Source organism: Balearica regulorum, chromosome 3, assembly GCF_011004875.1.
Source record: "Balearica regulorum gibbericeps isolate bBalReg1 chromosome 3, bBalReg1.pri, whole genome shotgun sequence".
NCBI classification, from domain to species: domain Eukaryota; kingdom Metazoa; phylum Chordata; class Aves; order Gruiformes; family Gruidae; genus Balearica; species Balearica regulorum.
Genome location: NC_046186.1, coordinates 46,349,595 through 46,370,543, shown reverse-complemented (window position 1 = coordinate 46,370,543; position 20,949 = coordinate 46,349,595). Strand labels below are relative to the sequence as shown.

At 34.3% G+C, this 20,949-nt stretch overlaps 1 protein-coding gene across 2 annotated transcripts in view; it reads left to right on the top strand.

Annotated features, from left to right (window-relative positions):
• The window catches only part of ASCC3 (activating signal cointegrator 1 complex subunit 3), a 283,293-nt gene that overhangs the window by 221,960 nt on the left and 40,384 nt on the right, over window positions 1–20,949 (top strand). For both annotated transcript variants that reach the window (XM_075747786.1, XM_075747788.1), the window contains exons 31-36: window positions 4,213–4,350; window positions 4,452–4,572; window positions 8,046–8,178; window positions 10,813–10,938; window positions 20,265–20,376; window positions 20,663–20,797. In XM_075747786.1, the coding sequence (XP_075603901.1) occupies window positions 4,213–4,350; window positions 4,452–4,572; window positions 8,046–8,178; window positions 10,813–10,938; window positions 20,265–20,376; window positions 20,663–20,797 (765 nt within the window). The remainder of the gene's footprint in view (window positions 1–4,212; window positions 4,351–4,451; window positions 4,573–8,045; window positions 8,179–10,812; window positions 10,939–20,264; window positions 20,377–20,662; window positions 20,798–20,949) is intronic.

The window sequence follows — 20,949 nt, the reverse complement described above, 5'->3', positions numbered from 1 at the left end:
TTATGACACAAAAGCATGTCATAAAAAATTAACATTTAGTTATAACAAGGAGATGTTTTTATTTCACTTAACATCTGTAGCAGATGTGAAATATGTAATTATTTTTGTAAAAGACTTCATAACTTTCATGATTCTTTTGTTTGGCACATCTTTCTTCTATTGGGCATTTTAGACAATTGATAAGCATTATTCAGTGGCATATGGTCTGAGTCTGACGTGCTTTGAAAAGAGTACAGAGTACTAATAATGAGGATTCTGTGAAAATGGGAAAACCAGCACAACAGATATGCTTTGAGAAAGTATGGGTTTTTAGCATCTTGAAACAATATATCACACTCAAAGGGACAGAATTGGGCTGCACAATCTGTTAGCTCATTCTTGTCCAATCTGGTCTCCTCCTTTCTTTTGGAGCCAGCATTGTCATCAACTTGCTGAATTATACTCTGACTGGAATGTATTTCAGGCACAGGGTAATGTATCTACTTAAATGGAATCCTATCTTTCTACAAAAGCTTTTTAAGTATAATAAATTTAAAATATAAAAAAGTTCTATTAGCTTAAAGTAAATGGTTCAACAGTTTACATATGTGCAGGAACAAAGAAAATGACTACTTACTAGTTTGAGAAAAATCTAGCTTGTTCAGAGATTAGGATATAAAAGGTAGAAATAAACTTTATTTTTATAATAAATATTTTGTAATGCTGCTAGAGTCCCAAATTGGTTTTCAAGGGTTTTTTATTAAAAGGTGGATTCCTAATCAACCTAATGTTAGGAAAGCACAGGAGGTATTTTTGTTTATTCATCAAAAAATCTGTGAAGGATAGCAAAACCTTTTCCACATGGGCCCAATCCTGCCTGTCTTTGAGTCCAGGGAAAAATCTCCCCTTGCATTAAGTTCCCTGCATCGGTGTTGTACGTTTTTTATGTCAGTACGATGTATATTTCCTTATATTATTTTTAAGATACTTTTTCTGTTCTTAAGATAGCCTGTTAGGAGTTAATATTACAGTTGTTTTCAGAAAGATAAATAGTAATGAAGTTATAACAATGCAGAAACATTAGATTTGTTTTATAGTCACAATGGTGTGTCTGTTTCTGGTTAATGAACCTATTAATTGTGCCATTATTTCTTAATAGAAAGTGATAATATTCTTACACTACACTGATATAAGAGAGTTATATTTTTAAATAAATTGTCATGAGAATTTTAAGCCTTGGATGGTGCCTATGGGTAAAAAATAGTTGTGTTTATTACATTGATTTATGTGAAAGTAAGAGGTCAGCTAAAAATGACTAGGATTCCCTGCTGCTAAAATGACAGGATAGTAGTACATGCGCCAGCTCTCCTGCTAAGGGTTCTTCAGTTTTCCTGTGGTAAATTACACTGCTTTGCAGGTATGACTAACAGCACCACAGGCCACCGCTGTAATACAAGTCAGTGGGGAAAAAAAAAAATAACCACCGCTGATTGTAAAAGCAAGAAGAACATCTTTGAATAAATTCCCAGCAGTGTGAATTTAGGATGGTTTATGCTGGCGACTACATGGCAAAAGTGTTTAGCTCCGGTTCTGTACTGAAAATAACTAACACTAAAACTACATGTGCTGAAGGAGCAGTCTAATCGCTATAGACTAATCCAAATCAGCTAATTCGATCCCTGTACTCTTTTAGAGGAAAAGAGAGTTTAGATTCATTCATTTCCCAATACCAAATTCTGCTCATGTGAATAATGAAATAAATGTCATTGGAACTGGTTTGTTCCCTTACATTAAAGACATAACTATCATAAGGTGAGGATTCTTGATGGGGAAGAGAAAAATTAATTCAGCAATATATAATATATTTTGTCAATTTTTGAATGCAGAAATTGAGAAAAATGTAAATGCATTCATTTTTGCATTTATTTTTCTGATACTTACCAGTGCCGTTTTCTACTTTTTCATCTTAATTCCCTGTCAAATGTATACATATAACTATTATTTCTAACAGTATCTATCTAAGCATAAGGAGCCTGTGCAGTGCTAGTACCACTTCATAAATACATAGCACAAAAAGCATTAATAGATTCAAAAATATATTTAGTAATGTGTGTTGATGGTCATCATTGTAGAGAAAGCAGTATACAGGTTCTCATTTTATCGAGCTATTTTTTTTGTGTTAGAAGAAAAAAAATCTTTAAGATGGGTCATAATTCATGTTGTCTGCACTGCAGTCACATGTCTACATGTTGACTAGAGAAATCAAAGGTTTGCTGATCGTATCTAGATAGATAAACTTTATCCTTTTACATATCCTCCTTTCATTCAGTTCTTTACTCTCTTCTACTTATCTACCCCTCTCCTTGTTTCCCTTTCCTAAATAGACATATCCCCTCTTCACTTCTCGATTCATTGCTTTTTTCTTTCTGCTTCATTTCCTTTTGGTGTTTTATAGTCCCTTTCACTCTTTTCTTCTGTAAGCATCCTTTTCTTTTATACATGCCAGCTCAGTTTATACAACAAACCTTCCATTTCTCGTAATATAGGAAACTCTCAGGAACATCCAAGCAACTGCAGTATGAGGGAAAATAAAGTTTAGGAGCTTCCATTGACACATCAAATTGATTGGACCAAGCCAAAAGTTGAACAATATGGTTTTTAAATTGGGTTCTCTGCTACTTCCATCAGTTCTGGTTCTGCTAGTCAATACTACTTCAACAAATAGACTTTTTAAAATGCTTTGTAATTTGTTCTTCCTGACAAAATTGATTTACAAAATCAATTGTTTGGGGTTTGTTGTTGTTTGATTTTTTTATTTTTTTTTCAAATCATGAATATGTACCATTATATTCTCTGGCTTTTTTGTACCTTTTAAGGATTTTTCTTTTTTTTTTTTTTTTTTTTTTGTAATAGTAGTGATATATGTTACTTGGGTTTAGTTATGTAAATAATTACATTAACATTAAGGTCTGAGAATTGAAAACCCAGGAAACGTTTAGAGAAGGTTAGAATTCTGAACATTGGAAGCGCAACACCTCAGAGTCCTAAGTGGAAATGAAGATATCACTGCAGTCATGCAGGTATCATATCTCACTACTTTGAGATACTTGCTCCAAGATGAGACTGAATACTCAGTCCAAATTCTTCGGTTACCCTGAGTAATTTGCTCTGCACTACTATTTTTTCTCTAACCTTGGCTGTACCTCCTAGGTTAACTGTGAATGATGCTGCCCATAAATATGCAATATCATCGTGCCACTGCTGGTGGCACCAGGAAACCACTAATAAGAGATGAGGTTTGAAAGTTCCTGGCTATAATTATATTAAAATCACACAAAATAATAAATGGCCTTAGAAATAAAACAACAGAATCAATATTGAGGGGTAAAATCACTTAACAGGACCGAAGTTATAAAGCTCTAGTTCGTTATTAGTGAGAGGCTTTTCACAGAGATCATCTACAGAAATAAATGAGCTTATTATAGAATTTACTATTTAAAAACATAGACAAGAACTATAGTTAAAATGATTGTCGTTATAATTATTCCAAGTAGTCATTGACACAAGATTTGAAAAAATAGTAAGAGTAATAAAAAATAGCTTTTTGTCTGGATTCTAAAAGTTTTAAATGAAGACACTTATTGTATGTTGGGTTTCACTACAGCGTTTGAGTCTATAAATTACAAACTCAAACTTAATTTTTTTTTCCCAAATTAATTTGCATTTCAACATGTGAATAGGAAACTTTTTTGATGAATAATAATTGCAGAATTATCAAACTGAAGAACTGTGTCTCTTCATAGGCATTAGAGAGTGCCAAATTTATTTTTCATGACTGTTATTATGTTACTGGTTGCGGGGATTTGTTATGTTTTTATACCCGTTCTAACCCCTTTGATACTAGGGATTGCATTAAACAAACACAGAGCAGAATGCACAGCATTTGCCAGACCCATCAAGATATTTTCGGCATTTTCATTTCCTTATCTGCAATACTTAGTGTGTCAATAAAATCATGTGCATTTTGTATTCCCCCCCAACATTAATATAGTATTTGATTACTTTTTTAGACTAAAACCAGACTGTTCAGAGACTAAAGACTATGTTTTCCTGTTTGTATAAACAGTGTTGAGGAAATTATCCTTGCTATAAAAAAAAGATAAGAACAACCCTAAAAGTTTAAAATTTCTGAGTAATCTGTTTTAAAACATGCAACTATTCTTTCTGTTGCAGATGAATGACATTATAGTGACAGTTAGAGATTCAAATCTGAAGCTGACGCTTGCTTTTGGAATAGGCATGCACCATGCAGGTCTGCATGAGAGAGACAGGAAAACTGTGGAAGAATTGTTTGTGAACTGCAAAATCCAGGTACGTTTGTTCTTTGAATCCTGCCATAATGAGTTTTACATGGAATTTTAAAAGTTGGCTTTTTGTTACATATACCTCATTAATCTTTCTTTCTGTTTTAGGTTCTTATTGCCACAAGCACATTAGCTTGGGGTGTAAATTTTCCAGCTCATTTAGTAATTGTTAAAGGAACAGAATACTATGATGGAAAAACAAGGCGTTACGTGGATTATCCCATTACAGGTACTCACCTAAATTATGGAAATGTTCATATGCTGAATATTTCAAGTATATGCAAATGATCTGAATTATTTAATAACTGATCACTGAAAATATCTAATTTGGGTAGAGACTAGGAGTGCTGAGGAAAGGGTTTCTTTGTTTAATGCAAGTTGTAAGAGAAGTCTTAAGATTTTATGTAATAATGAAAATATTTCTGGTTTGCAAATCTTTTTTCGTGCTGAATTCCTTTAATGTGTATCATCCAAAATAGACATTAAACAATTAAAGGGACAATATAAAGTCATACTTAGCTACCTAGTTAATTGTATAAAAGGAAGTTTTCATGCATACAATTTTTTTTTTCATTTTTGAAACCCTTTTTAAATAGAAAGAACTTAGCCATGGTTTGAAATGCAACAGTTGAATCACACGTGTATGAGAACGTAAAATTTATATGTAGTCACTTGACAGTAAACAAAAACTCTTAACTAGTCTAATATCTTCAGTGATGTAAGTGATACTTTAAGTAACTGATACTTCAAAAATAAGCAGCTAAATTAATTATTTGAATTTCTGGTTTGATATAGACTTTTATTGCTTTCTGGCTCCAGTAAACTCCACTTTTCATAAACTGTTCTGCGATGTTTTCAACACGCTTAAGAAAGTGAACCATGGAAGAACTTCTTTCAGAGTTCAGACAGGGAGAATATTTGTCTGGATGGTACTAAGCTTGAAGAATGAGGACAAGCTAAATTTATTCCAGGTTTCCTGTTCTGTTTTCCCTTTCTCTTTTCACAAGAGAAAGTTTATTATAAATAATCCTGTACTACACCAGAGATGCATACACCTAAGGACAATCGAAATGTTATTTGTAATGTAAATAGAGAGCTAGCATCTTTTTAACCAATTAACAATTTAACAATCTTTGTTTTCAGCAAGAGGAGCTTACTAATGAAAAAAGCTCAAACTGAAAATACTACAGGGGTTACTTCTCCAAGTAACCCATCATAGAGCTTAATTTAGTGGTTAGTGCTATGCAGGAAACTTGGGATCAATTTCCAGACCAGCTCTCTTGTTCAAAGATCTGGTATGACCTGGGAGCTTAGCCATGCACACTTGTGTTTTGTGACAGACTTTGGCTGATGTAAACTTAGTACGAACAGGCTCTGCAAAGAAGTTGTGTCTCGCTCGTCCTGACTGGAAGAATACTGACAACTGACTTAATTACTAAATGGGGAATAACGATGAGGAAAGAAATCAACTGGAGGTTTAAATTTTATGGTGAATCTGTGGGACTGCCAGAGGGAAGTAATAGAGAAAATAATATATTCAAAAGAAATCAGAAACTCAATAAGCACTGAGGACTTCCTATGCTGTTTTAGAAATCTGTTGTACGTGTACTCACAAAGGCTTTAGGGAATGCGTATTATACTTTCTCTCTTTATTGCCTTTGTGAATTCAGGTGACTTGGACATCGAGGGTTGTTCAATTCTGGAATTTTTAATGAGACTTTGGAGAGGGAGTAGATGGAATACCACCATCTGTGATGGAAGCATTTAGATTTTGTTGTCTGCACTGCAACAGAAAATGCAGATTCCTTACTTTATGAAGAAACATGTGGTGTGGTTTGCTTAGAGCATTTTTATTTTTAACTTTCTAGAGAATATTTATGCATCTGGAAGTTCTGTGGATAGGTAGTTCAGTTTTGCAGCAGCAATAAAATGAAAATGTAATGAGTTTCTTTCTGAAATACTTCCAAAATTTCACAATGCTGTCTTAAACGCTGCCCTCAAGTAATGCCTTCACTGTTCTGTCATGGTATAAGTTGGTTTCTCCCTGCTGAAGTTACCTTTCTGTATCAGGGATGCATTTGGCTCCAAGGAAGCAGCTGAGGGCAGAATGAATTATTCTGGAATGTTCTGTAATTTCAAAATAAGTAAAAACGCTTGAGTGAGGTCAGAGGTTTGGAGGAGGGCCTTTTCTCAGTTACCAGACATTTAGTCAGCCAGTTGGATCATATTTAACATTTCAGGAGTTTAGTCCAGTGATTAAAAGCAGCCAAGCAACATATAGTCAGTAAAAAAAAATATTGGGTTTGGATAATTACATAGTGGATATTGGCAAAAATAATTTCCTGACACTTTTTGGTAAATTCATCTCCTATATGGTATTATGCACAATTTAATTCACCACATTAGAATAGCAAGAAGTTCTTTCATCACCCTCCTGTGCACATACCTATTCAGAAACATAATTTTCAAACTAGTTTCATTTTACATTTTCATCATTCCTAAATTAACAAGAGGAATAAAATGATAAAAAACCATTGCTGTCTATATAAACTCATGGGTATGCAAGTAAAAATGTGTTACTAAAAACTGTTTATCATCATCGGACTGTTTATCGTATCATTGTCTGTTGCTGTATCCCATTCTACACCCTGTGGCTTTTCCTTCCCCAGCTCACCATTGGGCCAAAATCTTATTGATTCTGAAGCCAAAAAAAACACTTTTCAAAATGCCAGGGTACTGCAAGCCACATGTTGTGCAAGTATGATAGAGCTCATAGAGAATACACAAAAAATAAAAAGTTTTAAAATAAAGATGTAGAACTTATTAATTGCTCTCCATTGTTTCTTCAAAGTTAAATGGCAATTGGAGACACCAAAAATGAATCAGGTCTGTTGAGCAAGACACAAAACGACCTATACAGGACTGATGTACTTCTCAGATTATGAGAAGACACAAATAGACGACAAGCATACTTCTCTTTGTGGCTGGGTTGCAAGTTGAGCGTGTTTTGTATAAACCAGTATTTTCAGGGTTTATAGAAATCATTAAGTAGTATTTGCAAGTAATGATGTGCAGGCAGAGTAATAGAGGTAAGCTTTAACTGTACCTGCTTTTAAATTTCTATATGGTGATCTGATATAGGGACAACATCTCTATTCCAGTGCTAGTAACTAATATAATTTGTCCTAAAGTTTGAGTGGTAAAGATCATAGCTGTGAGTAATTAGAATCTGCCTTTACTTTTTATGACCTAAAATATTCAAAACCTAGGAAATCATATATAGGAGAAAAGCTTATACAAGGAACTTTTATTATTGTGAAGTCAAATGCTTGAAAATTAGGAAATAATAGACAGTTGCCATTGTATGCTTCATGAGTTCTCTTACTCATCATCTTTAATTGCCTATGATCAAACAAGAGTTGGATGTGGACTGGAAGGAGAGAAGAGGAAATTTATATTAGATGTAAGTTTGGATTCTGTTGCAGTGGGTGGTCTTCAAGTACGCAAGAAGTCTCTGCCAGAAAGAAGTTCATTGTAAATTTATCTGAGATGGAAAAAAAATTTAGATGTCTCAGAACTGATAGGGTATATGAGGCCAAAGAAATCCCAAAAAACTTTCTTGCACATTGTACAGACATAAATACATTTATTTATACATTTAAATTAATACATTTGTTTTATACATTGTTGTCTCTTTGGCAGATGTACTTCAGATGATGGGACGTGCTGGCAGACCACAGTTTGATGACCAAGGAAAGGCTGTAATTCTAGTTCATGATATTAAGAAAGACTTCTACAAAAAATTCCTTTATGAACCTTTCCCAGTGGAATCAAGGTAAGATAAAGCAATCAGAAAAGCTGGTCAAACTATCAACAGTACTACACATGAGGGATAGAGAGAAGTGAAACAAAATTCCTGTGCCAAACATGTCCTAAATATTGGGGAACTAGAGGAAAATAATTTTCCAAAAATTATTATCCATCTTTATGTAGAAGAATCCTTTCTTCCATGAGTTTCAAAGTATTGTTGAGCTCTTTAGTCCATTCACAGATAATACTACAAATGCTTCCTTGCTTCTGAGTGTTGTCTCAGACATTTGAATGAGAGCACAAACTGTTTTTCAAGACCAGTGTGTAGGACAACAATACATGATCCTCAGAACCCTCTCTGAAATTCTGTGACAAATTCTTAATAGAAAAAAAAATAGGTGAGTTTCTAGCACTTCTTACCTAGAATACTTGTACTTACAGATATCACATTCTTCAAAATCTCGCAAGTTCAAAAAGAAATCAGCATGGTGTAAACTATTACTAATGCACTTTCAGCAGATTTTTCACTTCCAAATTGCAATATTTTTATCAGAAATGTAGGAACACCACCTTTTTGCACCCTCTCTGAACTTAATTGATACAAAGTTTGCTGTCCGGCATAATGTAACTCATGCCTTGGTTTTGATATTTACAATCATCTACTTAGTTGTTCAACAAGAAGCAGAACCAGTTACATCAGTCTCCTATAGATGCATGTTTTGTGGAGGAATTCTCAGACATCTCATAAAGCATGAGGATTACTAAAAGCTGTTCTCAGTGATGAAGAATTCACAGTATTATTCTCCTATGGAAACTTCATCCCTCAACATAACACTAATGGGACCTCTGTCTGGTCAGGAAATTTGTAGAAGCTTGAAAGTGCTATCCACCTGTGAAATGTAGTTGAAATGGTCTGGTGTATGTGAAGGTTAATTTCTGTGATGCACAGACAGACATACAGTTTTTACAAACAAAGAATGTGGAGACATGCGCTTCATTTCCTTAGGAAACCACACTTTTCTTTTTTTAACATACAATTGCACTTAGCACAAAAGGCTAGGAGTTGAACTTCTTCAAAATGATAGCTAATAAGTCAAAAGAGCAGTGTGATTAAAATGTTGGTGATATATCCACTCTATGGCACTAGCATAAACTAGGAAATCTCTCTGTTCATTGATCACTGGTGTTTCTAAATAGATCTTCAGTATAACAGTAGTAATCACACCTCGTTCTTCTTTGGAATACTATAAATATTCTGTGTTTCTAGTAGCTCATTTTGTCTGAATATATTTGCTTTGTAGTTTGATATATTCCTATTTTATTACTATAAACAAATATTTTATAAATTTTCAGCTAAAGATTCACATATTAATAGCAGTCTCATTAAGTTCTATGTAGATTGTGATCCGATAAACTTAGAGTTGTCTTAGTTTCTTTTATGATAAAGTATTTGAAGTAAGAGGCTTCATAGCTTCAAAGAGAAATTGGGGGTTTTTTGGAGGGTTTTTAGTTTTAGAATGCCTTCCCATCTGTTCTGCCAAAGAGTAGATTTATCAGCTTTGTGTAGTATGTCCAATTTGTAAAATTAAACTTCATATGTTTTTAATTAAAGTTTTTTCTAAAAGCCATTGTCTATGTATTAGTTGTAAGACTTGAGTACACAACTGGTATGACAGGCCTTGTGCTCTCACTGATCATGGGTCTGAAATATAGCACATTAGAAGCAAAAGAGAAAGCACTATTATGGAATAGCTATTGAATCATCTGTCCAGTTTCTGTCAGACAATCTGGGTAGAACATCTGCAGTTCTTACCTTCAGAAGCGTGTGATCAGTGGTATAGAGCAGTAAAACAGCTACTCATACCAAATTGTTCTTTACTTTTAGCAATAAGGAAGGAACAGTAGGAAAAGAAAAACAATTACAAGAAAAATTAGGCTGATCCTTAAGGATATTTGCCATTCTGTGTTTGAACACTAGCCAGGCATGATCTCATTAGATACCCTAATGGAGGTCTTTGTTCCATTTAATGACACTAAACAGTATTTAACTTTATAAGAATAATTTTAAACTACTTTTGTTCTTCTGTGTTTCTGAGTTTAGATCTTTGGGTAAAAGTAACTGCTCTCTTTTTTTTTTTCTCCTTTTTTTTCTTTTTTTCTTTCTTTCTTTTTTCTTTTTTTTTTTTTTTATATTGGTTGAAGATGAGGCAAAATCTGGGGGAAGCAATTTTGATGTAATTTTAATAGCCCTCAAGTATTTGTTAAGTATTAGCTAAGCTATTGCCACTGTTTCATTTCCTGTTTGTCTTTCCATATGATTCTCTATTGGATTAAACCAGCATGATCATATGGTCAACACACAGTATTCAGAAGTTACCACTGTGTAGCTGCATCTGAATACATTCCATGTATGACCTAAACTTGTGCATTCTTGATCCAATCAAAAAATAATTTGAGCTTCATTCCACTACCATGTAAAGAAGATGACTGACCTTGCAATTACATTCCCCTTCTTCCCCTCTTCTCCTTTAACGGATGATAAATGTATAATATTTTCAGATTAAAAGTAATAAACCTTTTAATGCACAACTCTACAAAATATATTACCCGTCTTTGTGATTGTAAAGTCAGCTAAGTCCTCTTGTTTTCTGTTCTTCAGCTTGTTAGAAGTGCTGGCTGACCACTTAAATGCTGAAATTGCTGCTGGAACTGTCACTTCTAAGCAGGATGCAATGGATTATATCACCTGGACTTATTTCTTCCGTCGACTTATAATGAACCCAACGTGAGTATAAAATACAAATGCAATTTAATCTAAAGCTGACTTGAGGGTAGAGTTGATTCAAAGGTGATCCCACTGCTGTTGGAGCCTAGAATACTTAGCAGTCTCCAGTGTAGGAGCATTACTGGCCCACACATGGAATAAAACTTGTGTGCACATTTTTTTAATATTTTTTTTTCTCTAAATATAAATGCATTTCTTGGCAGATAACTTTACAATTTAGTGACAACGATAAAATAGCCTTATTGAGAGAGCTATACCAGCATCCCTAAAATAAAACTCCAGATTATCACATTCCTTTAGGTATTGTATTTATAATGTGTTACTTTTTTTTTAGCTACCACATTGATATGTTCTGCCCAGTTTTCTATAGAAAATCTATTAAGACCTAGATTTTCCTAATAAATCAGAGAATAGCTATCAGCTGTTTCTCTGTGATAAAGTTTACTTTCATTAGGTATCCTGGTGAAACCATGTGTGCAATATTTTCAATGATTGTTATCATCCTGCCTAGCTCCAGCTGGTATGCAGATAGTCCTGAGCTGTTCCAGCAATGTAGCCTGCCTTTGCCACAACATCGTTTTGGGTAAATGGTATGTTGCCTAGCATGTGATCGTTCACCCACCAAAGTAATGTGGCCAATAAAGAATTAGGCATCTATAACACTAAATATTTCTTGATGTACTCCAGAGTGTTTTATTTCTGAAATAATGTTAATGTCTGTAAGATTTGGCTGAATTTTTAGCTGGATTCTTTGTGGGCAACTGCTGGTGAGAGCCTGCAGGTGATAAAATAATTTCCTTTAATTCTTTTTTAGTCTTCATTAGTTTTGAATTCTGCATCTAGTTCTATGCTGAGAATCTCCCACAAAACAGAATATCCATCTAATCTCCTTGGAAAATAAAAAATGCAGTGTGTTAGAACTGTAAACTAAAGAAAACATATTCAGTTCTCTCACTTCATGACTAACAAAATGAATACATTTATGTGGAAAGTATTTCTCCCCTGAGGGTGACAAACAGCTAAACTCTGGTTTTGTCTAGGTTAGATGTGGGTACATCTATGTTTAGTTGTATGACTTTGGAATTTACACGTCATCCATACTACAACTGATGTTAAAAACTATGCCATTGCAGACAATATTCTTTTTTAGTTTAAAGAATAAGTAATCTTGTTTTAAAATGTCTTGCTCTTGAACTGCTGCTTTAAAGTGATTTTGTTGACTTGTCTTTGGCAAGCTTTGATCATGTTGTATCTGTGATAGGTAGATTTTTAAGACACAACATATAGCCCAAAGTGTAGAATATAGAAATGTAGTCATTTGATTTAATGGGCAAGCTCTTCCCAATATAAAAGAAGGTTCCCACTGGAGTATGAGGTTGGCATGTTTACCAATGGTCCTTTTTTCTCAGCAATTTCTTTAATGTGCAATGTCATGGAAAGCTAAATCTGAAGTTATCTAAGTAACAACTTTTAAGCAAAAGTTCTGCTATTCCGAGAGGATTGTGGGAAGAAAGTTAGAAAAAGGGAAAAAAACCCCACTATATTTCATAGTGAGATGCAGAGCCTTCGTAGTGAGAAGCCAGATGAACAGATCTTGACTAGTCATGTCCATAATGGCAGGATAGGAATGCATATTGAAGTTTCTAATGAAATTGGAGCCTTCCATCAGAATGCCACACATGCAGGTTGGAACAGTGCACAGGTTGTGCTGCTTTAGCCCCTCTCTCATCCACACAGAGATACTCAGCATTCCTTCTGTACTCCATCGTGCAGGGAGAAAAATGAAGGACATTACTGACTGTGTCAGAGGTCACTTCTAGAATACCAGATGCAAATGCAATGGACGTGCGTGCTTTCCATTCTTTGACATGATAATAAATTCTATTAAGTTTCATCCAAAGTTGCTAAGCTAGCCAGCTAGTAGAGTTCTTGGATCTACTACTACCTGTGGTATTTTCAGACCTCCTACAAGCCAAGCAGTTCCAGGGTGTCAGTGTTTGAACGAGATACATCAAAGGAAAACTGAAGAGTTTTATGAAGATAAGTCAGTGATAGTTGAGATAACTTTGAATAAACTTGCAATACAGTAATGCAGTTTACTGTGCCCTAGATGAGCATATATGATTGATATTACCAAACAAGAAGTATTTGTGGCCCTTAATAATCAAAAGGTCTTAGGGTTTATATTTTTTTCCCGAGAGTAGGAGCACAATGGCTGAATTTTGGATTGGATAGTTACACAATACCTACTCAGTGTCACTTGATACAGTGTTCTTTATCATGTCCTGCCCCAAAGCAATTTTGTTGACTTTCTCTCCACTGTGAAACAAGAACTATTTTTCAGCCAGCAGGTGATTGTACCTGAGTGGTGAATAATTCCCGTATGCATGATTGGTAAATTGCCTTGGGATTCATTGGCATAAAAGTCATTGCACGTGATGCTGTAAATCCCCAAAATAATGGGCTTAGATAATATGCAGAAGATTTATATTCTCATTTATTGCCAGTTTTAGCTACTTGTATATTAAAGGTGCATAAACAAATCTAGGATCATTCTATTCCAGTCTAGTATCATAAAATGTCTTATTGAATGCCTACAATTTGTACTATTTAAATAATGTTAATCTACATTTGTTGTGAGATAGAGATCAAAGTATCCTTCTGCTCTAAGTATCCAGTTTTCTTCTAAACATGCAGTCATTACGAAAGTTTTTCTGGCGCACTTGAGATAATTGTTAGACTTGTAATAACAGCTTTTTAATGGTGGTGTTGAAAATCTTTGCATGTTACAATTCTTACTTTCATCAAACCGTTTTAATTTTCTTGTTTGATGAACCCCTGTATCTTGAAATCTGTGAAGTGGGGTTTAACTGTCTGGTTAAGAAGAGTAATTGAGCTGTTGATCTGGGGGAGTGGAGGAGCTGAGTGCTAGTTTTGTTCAGAGGCAAACTGACTATGTGCATGTAGTTCAAGAGGAGTTGTGCAAATGAGAGGGGTGGTCCAAATAAAACCGTTTATCAAAGTCTATCGGTCTCAATATCCAGAGTTTCTTCCTGGTTCTTTCCCTCCACCAAAGCAATTATTCCTGAATGTAGAGGTTTTTGAATTTGCACGTTAAGTCAAAATTTCTGTGCTACTTCAGTCGAGTACTACAACGTGTTCTCCTTCCCACATACCACTTTAGTCGATACATTCTTTACGTAGTCAAGATCCTACGGGACACATCAGCGAAGTGCCCTGTTCTTTGAAAGGGGCTATTTTGAGAGGCTCGTCTATCTCCTTTCCTTGGCTGAAATTCCTTGGCTATTTCATTCTTTTACCCTTATAAAAGATTATAATCTGCAATTTTCTACAAAAGAGAAATGGCTGTGGGAAACATTTTCTGTAAATCAGGTTATGATATTTTCCAGATACATGTGCAGTAAAAGAGAAATAGAAATTTACAACATATGTAAAGTTAAGCAGAATCAGCTTTCATTTGGAAAGTTCATTTTTAGATATTCTGAGAGCACACATCACATCTCTGTTAAAATGTGTGTAGTTTTTTATGTATTTATAAATATATATGTGTGCGTGTGTGTGTATGTATACACTTATTTTATAAGTTTTCTGTGCAAATTCCTTGTGAAGACCTGAAAAAATGTTTTATTAATTCATTCTGAGAATTATTATTAAGGGACTGGTTGCTTTTTTTCCACTTTATGTCAGTCTTACGAAGTTTTCTAGAGTGAAAGAATTACGTAGCATAAATTATAATTAAATTATCTCAGACTGATGCTCTTATCATGATACACTTTAAATTTCCTTTTCTCAGTATGATTAGCTGAGCATGTCTGATAACATGTGAATAAAACATGCAAATAAAAATTATGATTATATACTGTTCCAATATAGTTTCTGTTATTGAGGTGACAGCTAGTATCAGCCAATCAGGATAGAATAATATGTATTTCAGTGACAAAATCACAGTTATTCAGAATTTAGGGCTAGTTTGGAATTATGTCAGAAGGGAGGATTACTGAAGAAAGTTACATTAACTAAGATTAAGAGATAAAATGGGAAAATTTGGCAGCAGCTACTAAGAACAGAAGCTAAGAAGGTGCAGGTATATTACACTGCAGTAATTACCAACATCCATATTTTGAGTTGGTAAACAGATATTTTTCAGAGTGGATTCTTTCTTTTACCTTTAGATCTATGTGCAAGTATGCATACTTCATAAATAACAGTTACGGGCATTATTACGAATTTCATAACAGGAGCTTGTTCTTTTAAATTATTTGAGGGTCACAGTAATGTGAAAAGTACAGGAATGTAGTTCATGGTATGCTTTTACCAAACTATTCACACAAATGAAGTTTTTCCAATTCTCTCAGACTGGGAATCCCCAGGCTGCTGAGTGTTTGAGCCACCTCCTGTTCCCCAGTCTGCTGCAGTCTTAGGTGAGAATGCAAAGCTGAAGACCCCGCATCTCCCCATTCAGAAAGCAAATTCACATAATTCTCTTCCTACTCTTGGATATGATTTACCGGTACAAATTATCTGTTGGAATATATCATAGGAAAAAGAAATGCCCCGTCAATATGTAAGCAAATTTACACGTGCCCGTTACCTCTGATTTGTCATCTTATGAATGCATCGTAGGAGGTAAACTTTCTTATAAATATTTTAATTACAAGCACTGATGTGGAGGCAAATACCTGGCTGATGTCAGAGAAACTGGATTCTTTTTTGATCTTCTTAAATAACCACAATGTACAATGTACTAAAAACTGATTAAAGATAGTAATGTATCTATTTCTCATACCTGGCGTGAGCAAATATATGAATGCAAGAAAATACGACACAAGTAAAATACAAATAGAAATTGCCATCTGCAGCATTCGTGCATGCTGTAATGCATTTCAGCCAGCCAGTCATGGACTCCACAGTCAGTCAGTGATGCCTTAACAACAGAAGTGAGTTGGAACATTGGTTCATAGCTCTCTGGCTGTGCAGGTCTATCAATATTGCCATATACTGAGCACCATTTCCATGGTACCGTTTGAAGATGGCAGCTGCTGAGGGCCACAAGCTGATGAAAGTGAACACAATTGATGACTGCAGTCAAGTGATTTACAAAAATGACTATCTGTGCTTCCCTTGTACTTGTTCGTAACAAAATTCTGCATTCAGGACTGTAAAATCTCAGAAAGCACGCTTTCTTGCTATCAAGTGAATGTGGTAGATTCATCTTTTTTGTGCATTTGTTTCAAAAGGCCTTCCGGCTAGCAAGTTTTTTCTTTTAATATTTTTGGCTGATTCTGCCACCGATTTTCATTATGTGTGTCACTATTACTACCGTATAATCTGAACATAAAAAACATGGTGCTGTAACAAATGACTTCACAGCATTGACAGTTATAGCAGGACCATTTCAAGGCTGATGAAAAATTTCCCAGAGAGATCTCAGGTCAGGTTTACATAAGCTAAACAGGAAATGATTGCCACCATTCACATTAAATCCTAAATGTTTTGTGTAACTTCATCTACATTTTATGTTCCTGCACGTCTCTCTGTCTTTCTCAGCTGATGAAATTCCACACTTCCTTAGAGAAATAAGTTCATGTTTCACAGTTTGTTGTTCTTGCTAAGCTCTACAAGGTTTGGGATTTTAAATATATATTATTTAAAAGACAATAAAAAGTTCCTTCAGGTTTTGATTGTTTAAATTTTACATACTTTGTAAATTTTTATGATACCTAGGGGTTTGTTATTGCTTTTTCCCAATGGACTACTAATGGAAGTTAGCCTGTCTAGCCCATGTGCTAGATGCTGTTAGGATAAAACTGCCTTTGACTTTCACACCTCTCAGGGGACGAGTAATTGTTGTGTTCAAACAGCCTGTAATTGTGATCCCGCTGGCTTTCTCAGTACGCTTCTGGCTATTAGAATCATTAAACAACTCAGCACCTGTTAACAGCATTGTAAATATTCAACCCTGCTTGTGTGCAGGTTGAGTCCAATATAGGAGAAGGCTTACAGAGCCCAGCCTCATAAATTAGAGCTTCTGACAAGTCAATTATTGTGAAACTGGGCTTCACTGTGAAATAAATGAAATGGTGTGCTGATAAAAAGGTAGGCTGTCTGTTTATAGCAAAGGGAAAATAATGACTAGATGATTCAATGCAGTGAGCATGAAACTGCATTGTTTTTATTCTTTATCTGTAATTAAATAGTAAGGTAATATAGCTTCATAGAGGAACTCACATACGATGCAGTTTTTATACTTAGAGCATACCAACATGCAAAATTTAACTTGCATTTATGCCTGTGCATTCAAAATACTGTCTAATGTCATGATACCTCTGTAAATTTCGTTAATGATTTTAACATAGTCTTTCTAGATGAATGGCTTTGCTTTTTATTAAGGGAAAATGTGCTGAGTGACCAAGAAGCCCCTGTGGGTGTGCTCAAAATTATATTTACCCCATTATAGAAAGTAGTTAAAACACACTGGTACCACTTCACTCGAGATTACAAACCATTTAAGATTTTTCTTTACATTGTTTTATTTGCACTAGGCAGCTATATATTTACTCCTCTGACAGAAAATTACCAAAAATCAGCAAATTTAAAATTTGCATAGTTCTTAAAAGGCATTTTAATGCCTTTTATGATTATGACTTCAGTGTGAAATACTGCAAATTAGGCAGAGTACAAGATAAAAGCTGTTTGAATTACTGCCTTAAATTTCAGTCTCAAAAAAGAATTTCAGTGTATTGCCCATGTCTCTTCCTTTGTTTTATCAGTATTTATCATCAGTGTTGTGGTACTGCAAATAATAGTGCTGCAATGATACGGTGAAAGTCTGAATACCGTGACAACAAAGTGCCTTAATTAGAATCATTTCAGTAGTGTTATATTCAATTTAGAGAAAAATACTAATGAATCATTAGTGGTTTAGGTGTATAAAATAGACAATCTTTTGACATCCTTAAACAACTTACGTAGTTAATTTGCTCGATTATTTTCAGAGGGTAAACAAAATGTTACAAAGTAATTTCTGCTAATAAACAGAATCTACATGTGTTCGGTGATAAGATGTCAGGGAGATAAAAGGTACAGATGGAAATATTAACCATTTTTTATCAATACTATATTACTTCAGTAAATTTAAGAGTGGACTCATGGAAATTAAGTTGCATTGAAAACAATGTTAGAGCACTTTTGCTACAAATAAGTTTTCTTTTGCTAAGGCTGATAATGTGTGGCTGTCTATCATATAAAACTTTGTAGTCAATATAAATTTTTCTTTTGATTTGGTTTGGTTTGGGACAATAGCTATGTTTAAAATGTTTAAGATCATCTCAGCATGAACCCATACAAAATATCAGAGAGTTGAATACTCCACTGCTATATATATATACATACACTTGTTGTTGTCTAATGTAGCTGACTGTTTCCTCCTATCAGAACAGATTTTTTCTTAAATCTTTTTCTTATGGTAGTAGTGTTTTACTCCAGCTTTACCTGATTATAAGTGAACATTCAAAGCATCAGAGAATTGACTCCATAATTTGTGATTAATAACAAGGGAAAAAATCTGGAAATGACTGTACTGCTATTTAGCATGCAGGCTTTTTTCAGTTTTGCTATTGCTATTCAAAAAGGATAAATGTTAAAAACGATGTTTCAGAAAATAATACTGCAGATCAAATTCTGTTAATAAAACAGTCATGGAAGGATGCTCATAGTATATAAAAACGCAATTCCATCTTTTGAAATTTGCTAACAGCAGCATTACAGTAAACAAAATAGAGCTTAAATCAGAAAATGGGATTCATCTGCCCAAATATAGAATCAACAACTGAACCGATTGTTTAAAGCTCATTTTTATTGGTCAGTGATTACATTTCACCTCATCCTAAAGCAGATATATAACATACTTCAGATAAATGGCATCTGCAAGCACGTGTTTCTCTCCATTGGCAGTAAAGAGAGTTAAAAAGACTAACTCAGGTGTAGCTGTAACTATGTAAAATCAGCTAAAATGAATCTCGGCACACTGTTTTGCAGCCTGTTGTTCACCTGCACGAAATAACACTGAAAGAACCTAATCTCCATTACAGCATGTGGTATTGTTTCCAGTGGGGATGCTGAGTACATTGTAACAGTAGGAAATTTTAGTAAAGCAGCTAGTATGAACAAAGGAGCATCTTTCATCATTGCAGCAATCTCAGTAGTCTATTTGTGCAACAGTATTTTACAGAATTACATGAGCAGGGAAAACCTTTTTTACTCTGCTTTTTAATATCTCAATAAATCGTCAATTTTTTTGTTTGTTTGAGATGGCATGATTTAATTTAATTCAGAATTTTTAAACTTTCTGAGCATGCTCAGTTTTTCTTTACTGCTCATTGAACTTATTTGTTACTTTCTGAATTGCTGCCTTTGTTGAATCTAGGACACAAGTTCTTACTATGTTTTTATCTGGAGTTTTCTAGGTAAAAGCTCTCCCTGAAATTATGTATGTGTGAGTAAGAATCTTATAATACAGCTTAAGTTCTACCATTAAGGAGTGGAAACTTCAGTCACTGGGGTTTTTTTATATGCTGGCATAACAGTATGTTTTGGCAAACTTTATAAACATTTTTCCTTCATATAGATAACTAAGAACCATTATTACTATATATAGTTTACCTAAACAATTTTACCTGAATAATGAACATGTGAAGTAACCACATTAATAAATACCTTATTCCTTTTTTTAGCAATTTTAACTTTGAGAATAAAATTACACAGAAATGTAACGACAACCACCACCATTTGGATTGGTGTAAGGTTACTTTTTCAAGAGATGTCACTATATGCCTAGTTTCTGTTTTCAGAGTTCCAGGATGTAAGAACAGTGGCTATCCTTGGTGGGTTTTCTTCCTTTGTCTTGAAGTTAAAATACTGTTACTTGTGTTAGTATTTCTCGTTCACTTTCATACTTTTATAATCAGGAAAATATACCTATGCAATCAGGAAAATTTTCCCACTAAGTATAGCCAGTCCAGTTCTGTTTGTGTCAACCTTTCTATTAATAGATAAATTACCATCTTTCCATATGTACATGCTTGTATTATGTTGGTTACTCCCACAAACCATTTAAGAATCATGAATTTCTTGTTAGACTATATAAGGGAATAGTTCTATATTTAATTGTTCAATGTGGATATTGCTGTTCCAAGTACGTGTGTGTATTATAGCAGCCTTGTAAGTTTTCCTACAAGATGTTATTGTTAAAAATCTTCAGCATGTCAAAAGTATTCATGTAATGCATCTGTTTTCAATTTATCTAGTTACTATAACTTGGATGATGTGAGCCATGACACAATGAATAAGTACCTCTCAAGCCTTGTTGAGAAATCCCTCTTTGATTTGGAATGCTCCTACTGTATTGAAATTGGGGAGGTAAGAGTAATCTGTGCCTTACAAGATTCAGTAAGATACTTGCTCCTAAAAGTTGGGAACAGCAAGATACGTGCTTCTGATTTGAGATGCTAGCATTTGCCTATGGAGCTATTTGTAAGACTTACATTGAAAACTGAGCTTAACAGGGGTTGCAGCTAAATTATGATGCTAAATCATTTTTGCTGTTCTCTCTTATAAAGTAGTCTTAAATTATTTTACAGTTTTGTAGGAACCATTTACATTGAACCAAGTAGGAACCTTGTATATTTGATTCCTCTTCTAACAGGATAATTGCAGCATTGAACCTCTGACATATGGCCGCATTGCTTCCTATTACTATTTGAAGCATCCAACTATTGGGATGTTCAAAGATCAGCTGAAACCTGAAAGCAACATTGAAGAATTGCTCTTAATTCTGACAGTAAGTGCTGATATTTTCTTAACTTAAACATATGTAACTCATGACTCTTAAAGACACTTACAAGTGTGTGAAAAAACACCACAAAATTAAGAAAAGCCTTTCTTCCCTGATCTGTAATTTCATTTTTTGTTGTTTTGAGTAATACACCTGAA